This window comes from Patella vulgata, chromosome 6 (genome assembly GCF_932274485.2).
Source record: "Patella vulgata chromosome 6, xgPatVulg1.2, whole genome shotgun sequence".
Classification (NCBI taxonomy): domain Eukaryota; kingdom Metazoa; phylum Mollusca; class Gastropoda; family Patellidae; genus Patella; species Patella vulgata.
In genome coordinates, this window is record NC_065884.2 from 57,694,179 (window position 1) to 57,710,495 (window position 16,317).

General features: G+C 32.6%; 1 protein-coding gene across 2 annotated transcripts in view; it reads left to right on the forward strand.

The window, feature by feature from the left end:
• LOC126823414 (serine/threonine-protein kinase ULK2) overlaps positions 1 to 16,317 on the forward strand; it is a 37,266-nt gene that overhangs the window by 12,536 nt on the left and 8,413 nt on the right. For both annotated transcript variants that reach the window (XM_050552244.2, XM_050552245.2), the window contains 18 exons: positions 5,565 to 5,597; positions 6,002 to 6,038; positions 6,791 to 6,841; positions 7,836 to 7,958; positions 8,318 to 8,391; positions 9,182 to 9,342; positions 10,197 to 10,279; positions 10,650 to 10,697; positions 10,897 to 11,018; positions 11,189 to 11,299; positions 11,739 to 11,781; positions 12,219 to 12,279; positions 12,612 to 12,855; positions 13,406 to 13,487; positions 14,024 to 14,152; positions 14,268 to 14,453; positions 15,156 to 15,275; positions 16,026 to 16,249. In XM_050552244.2, coding sequence (XP_050408201.1) covers positions 5,565 to 5,597; positions 6,002 to 6,038; positions 6,791 to 6,841; positions 7,836 to 7,958; positions 8,318 to 8,391; positions 9,182 to 9,342; positions 10,197 to 10,279; positions 10,650 to 10,697; positions 10,897 to 11,018; positions 11,189 to 11,299; positions 11,739 to 11,781; positions 12,219 to 12,279; positions 12,612 to 12,855; positions 13,406 to 13,487; positions 14,024 to 14,152; positions 14,268 to 14,453; positions 15,156 to 15,275; positions 16,026 to 16,249 — 1,932 coding nt within the window. The remainder of the gene's footprint in view (positions 1 to 5,564; positions 5,598 to 6,001; positions 6,039 to 6,790; positions 6,842 to 7,835; positions 7,959 to 8,317; positions 8,392 to 9,181; positions 9,343 to 10,196; positions 10,280 to 10,649; positions 10,698 to 10,896; positions 11,019 to 11,188; positions 11,300 to 11,738; positions 11,782 to 12,218; positions 12,280 to 12,611; positions 12,856 to 13,405; positions 13,488 to 14,023; positions 14,153 to 14,267; positions 14,454 to 15,155; positions 15,276 to 16,025; positions 16,250 to 16,317) is intronic.

Genomic DNA, 16,317 nt, shown 5'->3' on the forward strand with positions numbered 1-16,317 from the left:
TGTCTACAGGTTAGTTGTATAAGAGACTTGTTATGGATGTCAGATCATAAAATCAATAATTAAATGTTTAATCAAGGCCTTTTCAACCTTTGAACTTTGTGGTTTAAACATGGCCTATGTCTGGCTCAGACAAAGGGGTCTGGCTGAATGCTATGTTAAACTAATAAGTGAAGAGATAATGATCATTTTCAACAGAAGTTACATAACTTTATTAGTAAGTGCAGGAGGACTATATGTTATATCCATATTGACACACCATGCCCACTTGGTGTTAATGTTTTCTAGTGCAGGTGATCACATGTTTACAGAGTGTTTCACATCTATTTTGTATCTACGCTATGTCTTATATAACTAACATTGTTAGACAGTGTTCATGATTAGGTGTTATTAATTCATTAGTCTTGACTTAACCTTTGAACTCTTTTAACAGCTGATCAGGGGATTTAAGTTTATCCAACTTTATAATGCATGATAATTATGTTCCTTAATTATATCCATATGGTCCTTATGGACAGATGGTCTACATTTTGTTGTAGTCGATTTCTTAAAATTAATGTTCATTTTCGACATCTTTAAATAAAATATAGATAGGCATATACTGTGTATGTACATAAAAAAAAATGTTTGTTATAGACCAAAGTTTCATCTTCATGGGTTTTTTCAGCCAATCAATCGTTTGCACATTTTGTTTACTTTAAATGGTCAGAATATGACAGTCTTTTGTATTATCTCAAATTTTTAATTAATTCCAACTTGTTTTATCCATAAAAACTGTAAATCTAACTGTATTTAATGTGTTTTGATGTTAATTCTCTGAAATACCTAATTTTATGCCATACATTTTGACTATCAACCTGAATATCAGTCAAAACTGGCAAATATAGCTGAAATGAAAACTCTGTTAGACTTTGTTATTAAACTGTCTCGAGACGGCTTTGTCCAGCTAATACAGTCATCTGATATAAAATTGTGGGTGTATGTTCATGTTGTTAAAGGTCGCAAGTCTTTAACTCAATATCATTCACAGTCTTCAACATTGCAAAGAAGACTTATTGGTCAATTTAAATCAACATTGATGTTGTTATCTTACCGTGAAAAGATGGGCTTCTGATAGCCAATATTTAGGACAAAATGAACATTTTAAAATTGGCACTTGAATTGTATGCCAGAATGCTTTCGAGCGCCATTTGTAATGAAGCAACTCAATGAACAAGGCTAAACATACCCCTCAGGAGAATACTACCAGATGCCAAAGAGTGCCATTTAATTTGGACTTTTCGCGTATTTTGCCGAACACAACTAATTAGAAATTACAGGACAGAAACATTTGAATGTAAATCAGTTTATATACATTCATATTACATTATTATATGCGTGGCGACCCATTTGTGTCAATTTCTAGGTCCCAAAGAATAGGGATTTAGCTCCTTTAATTTGAAAGATTCAATTGTGCAATGCTATTATGTATGGAATTCTGATGTCGTCAGCTTAGTTTGATTTTAAGGCGTTCACCTTTTTGATTAAATGTCAGTCGAGTTGTCGAACTACAGATAATGTTAAACATTACTAAGCTTAGAAATATATCATTGTTTGATTTAAACAATATTTATTAACATATGATTACACACAATATACAATACATAATAAATTATATGGATTCAGAAACAAGCTACAAAGCTTATATTAATTAATCCGTTTCCAAATGATGAAAATTTCATATATAATTGCATATGACTTTTTAGCATATAATAAACATTATATTGATGAGATAAGTTTGATATTACTGTGTCATCATCCTGACTCTATAATACCCTAATCATAATTTCAACATTAGTCATCTGTAATAAGATCTCTTCTAATAAATACAGTTGTACTTTATATTGAACTATTAAATTTCAAATCAGTTACTTAATGCTGTTTTCATTTCCTTACAAAGGACAAGAAAATAACCTCTTATACACATATTTACAGTGTAATTTGCAATATTATTCTAAATAATACAAAATTCTAATTAAAATTTATATAAGTCTATACAAAATCTTTAACCAGTATGATATGCTTTGAAGAAAGGCTTTTAAAGTAAAAGCAAATTATGCCTTCAACCACGAAATAAGTTAAAATAAAAAATGCAGTCAGGTTTTGTAGTTAAAAATTGTATGACTACAAACAAGCCCATAACATTAACTTCAAAACCGACAATAAACTGTTATCAGTTTATTTTGGGGTTTTTTATCAGGGAAAATTGTAGTGAAGTTGGGTTAAAAGGGGATAAAATCTGAATTGCACCAGGAAAAAAATGTTGAATTGTAATATTTTTACAAATGAATGCATTTAATATAATTTAGATGTTTACTGGAGATTAGGTTGTAATGTGTTTTGATGGAGTTGGCTGTTTATTTTGTATGCCTTCCAGCTGTACATGTACACAATTTTTCACTGGTGTGTGTGTGTGTGAACTTACCTTGAACTCCCAAAATTTCCTTATGTTAAATACACACAGAGCACATGAGGTGTGTACATGTACCTAAAACAATCTTATCTAAGATGATTAGGGGTCTCTGTCCGTTATGATAAATTACTCTTAAGACAGTCATATCTTTTCCATGGTCTGCTGCATGGTTTAAAAAAATTAGAACAATGTGCTACAGATGTATTTCTGTAGACATGGACAACATGAGATGTACATGTAATTCATACTACCTTCTACTACACGATTTGTTATAAATTATTTTGATTAGTTTTAAAATTTTAATTGGAATTCAGTTTGCTTACAGATATCAGTTTTGAGTTGCATGTAAAACCGTTAAGCAGACTAACTCCCATTCTTATCTGTTAAAATATTATTTTACAAAAAAAAAAATCTCTCCATATGTTCAAGTTAAATATGCACACATACTATATTGAACTATATTGATGAAGTATATTACATTCACTGATTTTCAAACAAGTAAAATATGCAGCAAATATATGTGTCAGGGCTGCCAGTTACTTGTAGGAACACGATTCCAGTTACTGTCAATATACATGTACCATGAGTTTCCATGAACCATGCATGTCTTAAAAGGGGAATAGATTTAACCATAATTGCTCATTGACAAAATCTGATGATTATGCATATATACATGTACCATGAGTTTCCATGAACCATGTATGTCTTAAAAAGGGAATAGATTTAACCATAATCAGGGGTGGATTGGGCCATCGGGCGAAGGGCCGGTCGGACAAAAAATGAAAAAAAATAATTTTGCCCAATTCGTCTAAAAAAAACCCTTTTCTGCTGAACATTATATGGGGGGGGGGGGTATTGGACCGCCACGGCATCACTGGAATCTGGATTGGGCTGGTATAATAGACTTTCTGGGCTGGGTGTGGGCCGGAATTCGGAATCCTGCAATGGTGATTCCGAATTTCATCCGAAAATTTCATCGGAAACGTCTGCCGATGGTTCGTAACTCCCCCCAAAAATTCAATTTTAAGGCCTCGGCAAAATTTGATGATAGCTGGTCTTAACAATACAATGATAATACGTTAATTAATAATATGACGATATGATAATTTCACAGGTTGATGGTTGTAAATTACTTGAAGGTCGGGGTTTTGGCTTAAATTAATCGATTTATGAGATATATTATTTGTTGACAGAGATTATAATCAGATATGCCACAAAATCGCATATTTGGGGTTCATTTTTCAAAATTTTCATGTGGGAGAGCACCCGGACCCCCCATCCGGCTCCGCGGTCAGTAAAAGGGGCCGCTCCCACACGGGAGCCCAGGCCGGTTCCCGTCCCCAATCCGCCCCTGACCATAATGTGTCATTAACAAAGTCGGATGGTTAGTGCATAGCCTATATACCATGAGTTACCATGAACCATGTATGTCTTAAAGGGGAATAGATTTAACCATAATTCCTCATTGACAAAGTCTGATGGTTAGTGCATATATTTTGTCGTAAAACTAGAAATCTGGTGGAATTTAGGAAAAATGAAGTGAGCAGTGGGAATCTTCTGACAAAGTGCCCATCGAACATTTTGAGCACATATTTGTTTATTTGTACTGCATGTTCATTCTAGTAATCTAGAACACTAATGTTATAAAAAAAAAAGTTAATAGGAAAATATACATCTTTGTCTTTAAAATTTAATAAGTGTAAGTTCAGTATTGTGAAATTAAAAATCTATTATTATTGACATGTGGTGTAAAAATCATTGACTTGTTATGAATTATTTGTCAAACTAGCCAATCTAGTATGAATTATTTATAAAAATAATCTATATGTATTATGAATTAGGTATCAAAATAATCAATCTGTTGTCAAACATTTATTGGAATAATCTTTTGTATTGTAAATTATTTGTAAAAGAATATCAGTCTGTTTGACAATTTTTTTAGTAATGTAATTTTTTTAATAATTGATTGATAAATGACATCTTTCTATATATTGTTTTTTTAAAAAAAAGAAGTAGATCAACTCTTCTCTTTTAACTAGGTGAAACTTTGTTTAAAACTATAAATTCTGCCTCCCTGGTAGGGCCAACCTGTTTTCTCAGAAAAATCCCCCAACCTTTTTCTTTCCTGTTACTAATAATTACTGTTACTGCTTGGGGGTGGATTTTCGAATGGTTTGCATGTGCGTGCTGTATCATAGGGTCTGTCATTGAGTCAACTGGCGTGGTTTCGATTCCTCGGTTGTACATGACAAGGAGTAGGGTTGCCTGTCCAACCTTGTGGGTTTTCTCGAGGTCCCCCTGTTTCCTCCCACTGACATAAATTGAACCATGTGTTAGTCCCGAAATGACCTAGTTTGTGTCGAGTGGACATTAAACCCCATCTCTCTCTCTTTCTCTCTCTCTCTCTCTCTCCCTCTCTCTCTCTCTCTGTTACTGCTTCATAATACATGTACAAGATATATAACTAATCAAGAGGAGATATATGAATAAAAATAATTGATCTAGGATGACAAGGAATGTGAATAAATACATTGTAACAGAACATATCCTGTCATATTTCCTTATTAAACTGTGTGCCCCAGATGTCTTCCTGTAGGGATAAAGTTCATGTACCTTTAGATTCACTTTGATATATTTCTTTTAAAGGGACACAGTAATGTTGATTTCTTTCTTTAAACATATTTCCCTACAAATGTGTTACATGTATATGTAATTTTTAATACAATTTAATGTTCAAATGAAATAATCTGTTCAGTAGTTGCCAAGAAAAAGGGTTCATAATTACATGTATATATTACAAAGTTACCGCACCATAATGATTGATTTTTTTTAAAACTGAGATGTTTGACCTTGTAGAATACTTGCTAGAACAACAACATCATGAATTGTGTTTTTGGTAGCCTTCAAAGTTTCCAGGTTGCGATGTGCAGGCCCAAGTCTAAAAGTGCAAAACGTTTCATTGATTTTGGTCTGCTTTATGTTGCCATGGACAGGCCCAAGTCCAAAAGTGCAAAACTTTTCTTTGTTTTTGTCTGCATTAATTTGCACAGTTTTCCTATCTTGTCTAGTATTTGTAATAAATTATTTTACAGAAGTAATATTTATATTTTTACAGGAAACATCCAACCATGTTTACCTGGTTATGGAGGTAAGACCTTAATCCATTATATTTTACCAAGACCATGTTGTTAATAGGAAAAACTCCATTTTGTATGATTGACTAATCAAATTTGTATAATCTTATAATTATAATGGAAAAAATATAAGACTTTGCCCAAAAAACAATGTATTTAGTGGTTGAGTAATCAGATTTGATAAATCTTATAATGGAAAAAAAGATGAGAATAAAACATTGATTTTAATGGCTGACATTATTTGGGTTGAGTCTAAATACCAAATACTGCTGAAGGTATTTTTTTACTGTGGATTAAATTATACAACTCTTCATATTTCTGTTATTAATGGTTTGTCACATTTCTAGACATCATGTTTCATAATGTCCTTTTTCTCATTTGTTTATTTATATGAATATATATTATTTTCTATTTATAGTACTGTAATGGAGGAGACTTGGCTGACTATTTACATGGTAGGTATATTTATAATTGGAGGTGGGGGAGGGGGTTAGCTTGTGCACTGTTTCAACTTCAAGGGTTCAATCCCTATTCTGTGCATGACAAAGAGTAGGATCGCCTGTCTAACCTCATTTTTTTTCCCGGATACATACTCTGGTTTTCTCCCTCTTTGAAAGACCCCTGTGCGCAAGCGAATTAATGATTTGATTCTATAAATTTAAGGGGTGGGTGTTTTAACCCTTGCACTGTGTCAGTGGTTCAATCCGTATTCTATATGTGGCAATGAATAGGATCGAATACCTAACCTTGTGCGTTTTTTTCACGGATAAGTACTCGGGTTTCCTTCCTCTACTAAAAGACCCCTGTGCACAAGCGAATTATTGCATTGACTCTATACCATAGTTAGTCTCTGCATTTATTTTTTTGAGTGTTGATTGTACATGTAATGTTATTGAAATGGCCTGGTTAATGTCCAGGAGGGAATGTTAAACTCTCTCTCTCTCTCTCTCTCTCTCTCTCTCTCTACATTTATGTTTCTTTTGGTGTGGATTGTAATTTTACTGATATTGACATTGTTATTAAAATTACTGAATAGTAGGAGAGTAAAATATAAAACAACCAGAGATGTTCAGTTTATCAGATATAAAGCCAATGACGGTTGAATTCATAAAAAAAATCAGCTGGCTTTTATTTTGTTAACTTTTAACATCATATCAGTCGATCATTTCTCTTAAGGATTTTTTTCACATGATTATTTTTTCTGTAGTTAAAGGAACATTAAGTGAAGATACAATCGTGGTGTTATTAAGACAGATAGGTGAGTAAAACAAGAGATTCTAGTCCTAGATTAATATACTAACGTGATTAATATGTGTAGATGTTAATTTTGTTAAGTCGATCAACTAGCTCATCATAGGAGTTTTAAAGTGAAATAGCCAGGAGTCATACAGCTGTGTTCATGGTTGATCGATCAACGCAAATAGTTGAATATTTACCTTGGTTTCATTCATGCTTCATATATCACAATCACAGAACGTCTTTTCTTCTCTAAAAGACTCTGTATTTATATAATAAACAATGTGTTTTAATTTGAATAAAAGTAAGTCAGTCTAAGTCAGTGCATGTAAACTTACTATATTAATTTAAGTTATAGTCAATATACTATGGCCTTTATTCACGGAAACTTCAACTAAAATTTGAACTGTTTGAGTACTAAAATAATCGCACTTTATTTTATCTCTCAGACAATGGAAAGGCTACATTATTAAAATATTATTAAAGTTTTGTTAGATATAGCGACAGGACTTGGACTTTACATGTATGTGCCAAAACCAGTGTATACTGTAGTGCTCTTGAAATGATAAAAATGTTAGTCAGCTTAATTCTTGATCTGACTAACCGTAAATTTGCTTTTAAATGTGTAGAAGGGCGTTGTGGACAGTCTGAGATGTTACCCTTCAGATCATATGTCAAATTTATATCCCATAATTGTATAAATGAAAAAGGGTATGTTTTGATTTCTGTCTAAAAAAAAACCTGAAACAAAATTATTGAAATAAGGATATACTCTATATATAGTAAGTGCAGGAGACTGCACCACACATAATTTACACAAAAACAAATAAACGGACAAGACATATTACACAGAACTCACAAACAAACGCACAATTCAAATAAAGTGAATGGATCCCATAATGGCAGATTGTGTATATTGAAGTTTACGTATACACCACAGTGTTTGATCTTGAATCGGTAATAACAGAATTAAAGATCTTGATTAAACATCAGTTAGATATTTTCTATCATTACAGCTGCTGCTATGAAGGCATTAAATGGTAAGGGTATAGTTCATCGGGATCTAAAACCACAGAATATATTGCTTTGTCATGTCGGCAAGAAAAACCCACAAGCTTCTGATCTCAAACTTAAAATAGGTAAGTCGTTTAGTTTTACATGTATGCAGGTAAAACATATACCTTTACAGAATACAATTGGAAATTTAATCGTAAAATAGTTTATAGAATGAGTTCCTTGCTAATATCAAGAACTTCAGATAAATAATATGATTTTAAAAAACACAACACAATTTATATGGAATACAATCACTGGTTTATACACATATAGCAGAACGTTTTGACAAGTATTCTCTTATCGTTATCAAGTACAAATGATAATATAATTTTATATTGGGAGAATTTCTGTATAGAGATCAAAACAGTGCCAGGCATTATTTTACACCCAAAATTTCAGATGTTTTGCATACTTAATGGCCATCACCTTTTTTTTTTTCCAGCTGATTTTGGGTTCGCTCGATTTTTACAGGATGGTGTCATGGCTGCCACATTATGTGGTTCACCTATGTACATGGTAAGTCGAGAAATTGTTTTTAGTAATGAGGGAAAGCATTGATAATCACTTTTGTTGGGGGTCTATTCCTTGAATAAGCAAATTTTTTCAAGTCTACCAAGTTGTAATCCGGTAATGGTAGGATGGTGATATTTGTTTAGCAGTAACATGAAAAAACCTACTACAAAGATATGACCATTGCAGAGAAATGGCATTCGAGGAAGTCAGACAAATGCTTTTTTTTTAATTTGTTGATGTTTGTAGTTGCAAGAATATTTTCTTTTTAGTCTCAAGCTAGTCTAATTAAAGTCTTCACCAGATCCTAATAACATTTGTTCTCACCTATTGTCAATTGTCATTCTGTGGTCTAAGGGGAGGTAATATGATATTTAGGTCAAACAGACAGAATTACCTCCCCTTATACATATTGATTATTTGGGTGTGTTCAATAATATATGACTTGTAGTTTAGTTGACTATGAATAACATTCAAATGATGTCACAAGAATTTCAACAATGAACCTTTGATTTAGTCATCTGTGATGTTGTCAGACTATCCATATATCTATTATAATTTCCTCAATTCCCAGCAGTTGTACTATGTGGTTTTAACATACTTATAACTGATTGAAAAAACATTAAATAATATATAAAAAATAATATGTTAAAATATGTAGTTTGAGGAAGTGTCCTTATTTAGGTAAAAAAAAATAAATAAAAAAGAAGAAATGAATTGCAAAAAAGCATTGATTAATGTATTTTATGTATATCAAGCTTTTGTTATAGTATTTTTTGTGTTTGTTTTTCTTCAGGCACCCGAAGTGATAATGTCCTTACAGTATGATGCTAAAGCTGATTTATGGAGTATTGGTACCATTGTCTTCCAGTGTCTAACAGGAAAAGCACCGTTTCAGGCTCAGACACCACAACAATTAAAACAATTCTATGAAAAGCACAGTGAACTCAAACCTAAGTAAGAAAAATATTTTTCTTTTTGTCATTTGGCTTTATGCACAGTTCTTCATCTACACTTTATTAAAGATACATTATGTAAGATTTAGATAAAATAGTTCGAAAGTAGATGATGTAAAATGAATAATTTGAAAATTTCATTCAAATTACTCTATTGCAAGCGAAGATATTAGCCTTTGAAGGTTTGACAGACGTGTGCAATAATTTCAACCACCGTACTGGTTGATCGAAGCTAAGTCTCGGTCCCTCATATTTGATTAAATCAAAGTATCGCTGAACCATTCTAATCTATTTAATATCGGAGAAATCTGATGCCATCGAGAGTTGATTAAGGCCTAGATCAGTTAATTAACGTCTAATTAATACTTTAGAAAACATTTCAGGCCTAAAGAAAGACCTGCAATAGGCAGATTTAGCTCTTGCATAATGCATGTTTAACATATTGATTTTTTCAAACTTTACTATCAAACTGGCAACCATTTAAACAAATCTTATGGATATTACTAAATATTAAATAAATATGAACATTTACAGAACTAAATTGTTAAATTTGAGCAATCTAATTGTGCTGGAGTCATAAATATTTTGTTTTTTATTGTAACATTTAACCATGAAAAGTAATGCAGGTAGAATTTGGCTTGACTGTAAACTTTCATTATACTAATTATACTGAATTATACTGAAAGGCTTCACCATAGCATGACCCTTAATTATACCGAAGGGCCTCACTATAGCTTGACCCTTAATTATACCAAAGAGCTTCACTATAGCCCTGTATTGATGTATTAAATGATACATGGTTCATGGTCTCCCTTTTACCTAACTAATATATTTCTGTTTATTCTTTATTTACAGTATTCCTCAAACAACTTCTCCAGAACTAAGGGACTTACTTCTAAAACTGCTGAAGAGAAATGCAAAGGACAGGATTGAATTTGGTATGTATTATCATTTCTGCCATTAGATTTTTGTATTTCTGCTTTGTCTGTGATATTACTGATGTGGAAGCTGGAAGCAGACTTTAAACTACCAGCTACTAGTAGCAACCCTCTTAGAAGTATCCAATCATTTGAAAACATTCTTAATTTAAAAATGCCTTACTTATCACATCATAGAAATCATATCAAACTTTATAAGGAGCCCTGATTCAGATTCTTTATTTCACATGATTTTTTATTCTATATATGCCCTCACCGAAAGTAAAAGTAATGATTTTAGAACTCAACATACCTATGGTCAACGCAGTTTAAATTGTGTCACGGTTTTAAGTCACTAAAAAAATAAATTTATTTTGTTTTTTTTTTATAGATGATTTCTTTATACATCCTTTCTTAAAGCCAGTTGTCAAGACAACATGTAAGTACTATATTATACATATATAGGAAATATCTACCATTGATATTTTGACTTTGATTGCATTTGAATATATTTTAGTGTGGATACTGTCTGATAAATGCTGTTATAAAAAAGTAATTGCAAATATTAACAAGGGAAAGAAATCTGACTAAATCACAATATCAGATTATTACAATTATTTACATCACATCTGTTACAGCTTCTCCAGTACCTGTGCCAAATAGAAGTCCAACTTATTCCTCGGAGGGGTCAACACCCGGTAAACACACAACGTCTTCACCATCATCTAGTAATATGGATTTTACTACATCACCCCAACAGGTATATTACATGTCTGATTTTACATACTGGTCATCTTACGTGCTGGGTATCTAATATAGCACACGATTAATAGGTAGGGTTTGATCTTGGATTGAGGTTCGCAAAAACTAGTTCAGTGAATTTGGTTGAGATAGTGAGGTTGATACTTTAAACGTCATCTTACATTACAGGGTGGTAAAGATGATGTATTTTCCGGTGCACCAGGTTCTGAAGCCGAAGAAGATTTCTTGAAAATAGAGAAAGAACAGGCTCGTAGACCTATAAGCAGAAGTCCGCCTGATGTAAGAAATTCTACATTATTTCTTTAATTAAAATGGCTTATCCTCATTTGAAGAATTTTGAATCCTTCTGCAAACTACAATATTATAAAAGTTTAATCTTTAAAAGGAATATTAATCCAAATATGGTTCCCTTCTATACAGTATATCCCTCGGTATCCTCAGCAGATTATATACTATTGATATTTTGTTTTACTTTGTTAATTTCTTAATGTTAGGTAATCAATTTGCGTACATATTAGCATGGATTAAGCCACAAATAATTAGATGTTGTCCTAAAAATGCACGATGAACATCCACAACTTTTAAGTCACCTGTTATTTTTATGATTGTGATTTAAGAAAAAGAAATGGTAATGTTGAGTGAATGTAAACAGTAGCCAGGATTATCTCTTCTCGGTATTGTAACTTTATCTAAATTAACTTGAATTTATATTTTGTAGGATTTTGTTTTGGTTCCACCATCATTACCGTCTGATAATTCAGGTAAATATCTTTGAAGTATGAAAAAATATAATTGAAGATGCCTTTTGTGAGAGCTAAATCTGCTTATTGCAGGTCTTTTTTATGGCTTTAAATGCTATATGCATTATTATGTGAAAATTTATTAACATAACAAATCCATAATCAACTCGGGCTTCAAATGGCTTCGATTTTAAGTAGATTAAAACACCGTGGCCATTTAAGAGTTTAAACGATAAAAAAGATAATCATGACTTAGTCTTCATTGTCAAGTACTGTTGCTACAATCTTTGCTAAATTTTGTCAAAACTTCAATCAAATTTTCAATATATTCATATTGCATTATCTACTTTTGAACTATTATAGCAAGAACGGCAAACTCTTTCTGATAATTCTTACGTAATGTAAGAACTATATAACTATATTTTTATGTCCTAATAACTGTATGTTTTATGTTTTAGGTGGTAGTATGGGTGCTGTATTGAATGCTCCATTAGCAGAAGAAGAAATGGATATTATTAGGTTTGTTTTATATAATAATTACTCTCTTTTATTTTCAATTGAGTTTCGGGTGGTGACAAAGAGGGGCAAGGTTAACTTCAGGTACACAGATAAGAGCCAATGCTGATAATATAACAGTCAACAGTTTTAGTAAAGTTATGAAAATGTTTAATAACAAAACAGATTTTGCTTAATTTGTCCTATCTCTACTCAAATGTAAACAAGAATTGACTTTGTTCTTGGTAGGCTTATTCAATGGGAGGGGTGTTGATAACTGAGTCTTGTTTATTACACTGATGGTCCACCTTATTTGTTATATGAGTATAATCATTTTGTACAATTTATTATTACAGTGATGGGCCACCCCATTCATTAAGAGTTGTAGCAGCAAGTCCAGCTACTGGAACAGTTACGTTTAGAAAAGATGCTCAGACAAGTCCTAGTCGACCAGCCACTCTGTGTGTATCTAGTCCTACTACCTCACCTACACCATCAGATCCAATACCTGTACCGTCACAGATGAGAGCTTATCAAAAACTACACACAACCTCTCCTACTAGTCCTGTTATAAAACGTATTATGTCAGATTCACCTATTGTAAGTTTTATTTTTAATTAATAGCTGATTATAATCTGTTTAAAATTTTTACCGATGTAACATTTATTTATGGATTTTCCCCAATATTTGTCTTAAATTATTTTTGTAATTATTTACGATTCATTTTTGCATACATATGGATACAATATAGAATTGATTTCTTTCAATCCCTCAAAACGTGTCGATCAGGTTACCACCCGAATATTCACCAACTGAATATGATACTCTCTCAACAAATCAGTATCACTATAACTGAAATGTTTAATTATTTCACGATTCTGCTCACAGTGCATGTGACAGGACTATATTCTCTGTCACTTGATTGTAATTCTGCCAATTACGGACTGACTATGGAGTCCCCCTTTGACAGTTTCGGAAGAAGAAAAGAGTATGAATTATTTTATTCTTACAAATGGTGTAATCTGTGTAGATGATACATTTGTTTTTATTTAGAGAGTAGAAAGAATATTTGTAAAATCATACATTTGTTTTATATTTTATGCAAATGGTGGAATCTGTGTAATATGATATATTTGTTTTATATTTTTAGAGAGTAGAAAAAAATAGAACCCGAAGATATTCTGAAAATGTTTTATCTGGTCCTGATATAGGTTCATTATCTCCACCATCAGGTTAGTTTTATATCTTATAAATATATACTGTAGATAATCTCCTGGCTTGTATTCAATCTGATTAAACAGAAGCCAATCAAAAGATTTTAAACAGTGCTTACGTGTTTATATTGTCTGCAGAAGATGCCACATATTGCGAAATTTTCAATTTATCATATCTTTGTAAATACGGAACAGAATAGAACCATTCTTGAACTGATATTCCTTATAGAGATTCAACTTTTAGAATATTATAGCTTGTAAGGGATTCAAAATCCCTAAAATATAGACCAAAAGTACCATCTTGGTTAGAGCCATTTTTAGGTCCCTTCGAATGTCTATTTCGAATCCTATAATAACATACATGTTTAATTCAGTACCACAATCTTACCACAATCCATATTGTCAGTAAATGTCTGTATTTAGATGAAACCATGATCGTATAGCATTGGACTTCAATGTCTCTGTCGCTCTTTTCACACTCTGTAAATCATTAAAAACTGAAGATGTATGTGTACCATGATCCAAGGTGAATAATTTTATGTTTGATATTGTAGTTCAGTTTTCTATTGGTACACCACCAAGTACAACTGGACAGTGGAGACGAAGTAGTGCAAATACTCCACCGACCAGACCATCAGGTACCCCACCAAGTATCACTGGTTCTCCCTTAAGACGCTCTGCTGGTATTTACTACATTTACTTTAAATAAACTTTATTCAAACTAAACAAGAAAAACCAAGAATAAACAAAAAATGTTGGAATTAATATAGATTAAAGAATGTTTTAAATTTTTTGTAGGATCATCACCAAGAATATCTCCACTACCATTTGGTTCTTGTGGTGCGTTACCAACCATATTAGGTTCTCCAACTAAATTAAAAGATGGTTATAATTTTAAACAGCTTCCAGAACCTATCACACAAGACCCGGTACCATTTGGTTGTAACAATCGAGATAATGTTCCTGCTATAGGTTTTAGAGAGAGTATGTACTGTTTTATATACTCTTCAAAAAAAGTAGGGGATATTCAGAAACAATACAAAACTGCGGAATTGCACTGCTGTTTTTGTTGGAGGTAACCAGTGTATGTTAGTAACAGGCCAATTGCCTACACATGAACATAAACAGTTCATATGGGTGGTTTATCTGAGGGCCCCATTTCACTCGCAAAGCGATACACCGTCAAAAGTGAAAATGGATGTTTTTGATTTTTGTCTGAATAATGAGTAATTGCTCCACCAGTTTTCCTTGAAATGTAAAATTTGACAATGAACCCCTCCCACGTGTATAGCGCTAATTGCGTGTCGCATGTGCAGCTCAGTGGTTCTGTTGGGGCGATAAGTTCTTCATCTGTGAACATACTCTCAAAGCATGTCAAATGTCCATGGCTATTTATCATATCGCATCCTGCATAGGTATTTGCATTTCAATATCCCCTACTTTTTTTGAAGAGTATATTTATCTATTTAGCTTAGTTAGTAATCATTATAGCATGCGCATGTTAATCTGTAAGGACAGAAAAATTTTTTTTAATTGAGTTTTAGTCTTAGTGCATCATAGCCACACCATAAAATTCACCCTTAGACTAGTTTAATGAATAGAATTATACAAATATTATCTTCCCTTTTCTTATGTAATAATAGATTAGAATATCATAGATGTAATCTTATATTTGTTTGATTATAGTTTCACCAGAGAATAGTAGATTAGAATATCACCGATCTAATACAGATCCTGAATTTAATAAAGGAACCAGTTTATTATCTCAACAGTTATTAAGGGCTGCCTTCGCTCATCCTCCACCAGGTAATATAAACAATTTATTTCCTGCAATAAATCATCTCATTAGCCCCTAGTTTACCCTCATTTTTACAGGAAAGAGCTAACAAAAAAGATGAAAATAGCATGGAATAGCAGATACTTTTAAATAAGGTTGGGTTGGGGACTGAGTTGTCAAACACAAATCGAGGGCTCAGAAACAGAAGTGAATGTCTCCAATTTTCCTGATTTTGATTAAAGCCTACCATCATAAAACCGATTCGGCCAGAAGTGGATATATGGCACATGGTCACTTCTAGCACTATAATTCTGATGTCAGAACTGGCTATGTGACACATATTCACTTCTGGATAGATTGGTTTGAGCTATTAGGAGTTACACCCCTCGCTATACTTTAGATCACATGGCCAGTCGATAAATCATGAAGCATGGTTTCTATCTGACTCCCAAGCTGGTGCGTGACAAGGAGTAGGGTCTAAAATCTACCTCATTAGTTTTATCCAGGTCCTCTGGTTTCCTCCCACTGCTTAAGACTCCTAAGCACAAGTAAATTATTGAAATAAAAATGTACCCATAATGACCTAGTTTGTGTTGACTCGGAGCGTTAAACACCATTTCTCTGTCTCTCTCTGTCCATTGTAATGTATATATGACAGCCTGAAATTTTAAAAATGATGAAATTCAACTATTAAAACTGATATGATTTTGTCAGTGTCACGTCCATGTTGAAATTTTCCTCACATTATTTAAGTTTGTTATTTTATTTTCTATCAACAGGAACTGTGGTGCCGTTTAGCAATGGTAGATCAAACAGTCGAGAAAACATAGATAAACAGAGTTCTCTAGAGAGGGAAAGATCTTCATCTTTCTTTAGAAGAAGTAGTAGTTCCTTCATGGAAACCTCACCACCTGTCTCCGGTCTTTATGCTCAGTCTCCACCCAACATGGAGGGACCCATAACATTTGTTGCTCCTGAACTATCTGAAGAAACGCTGATGGATGTAAGAATTTTTAAATTTTAACTTCAGATACATGACTAAGCTATCATATATTGCTCAGCTGATGTGAT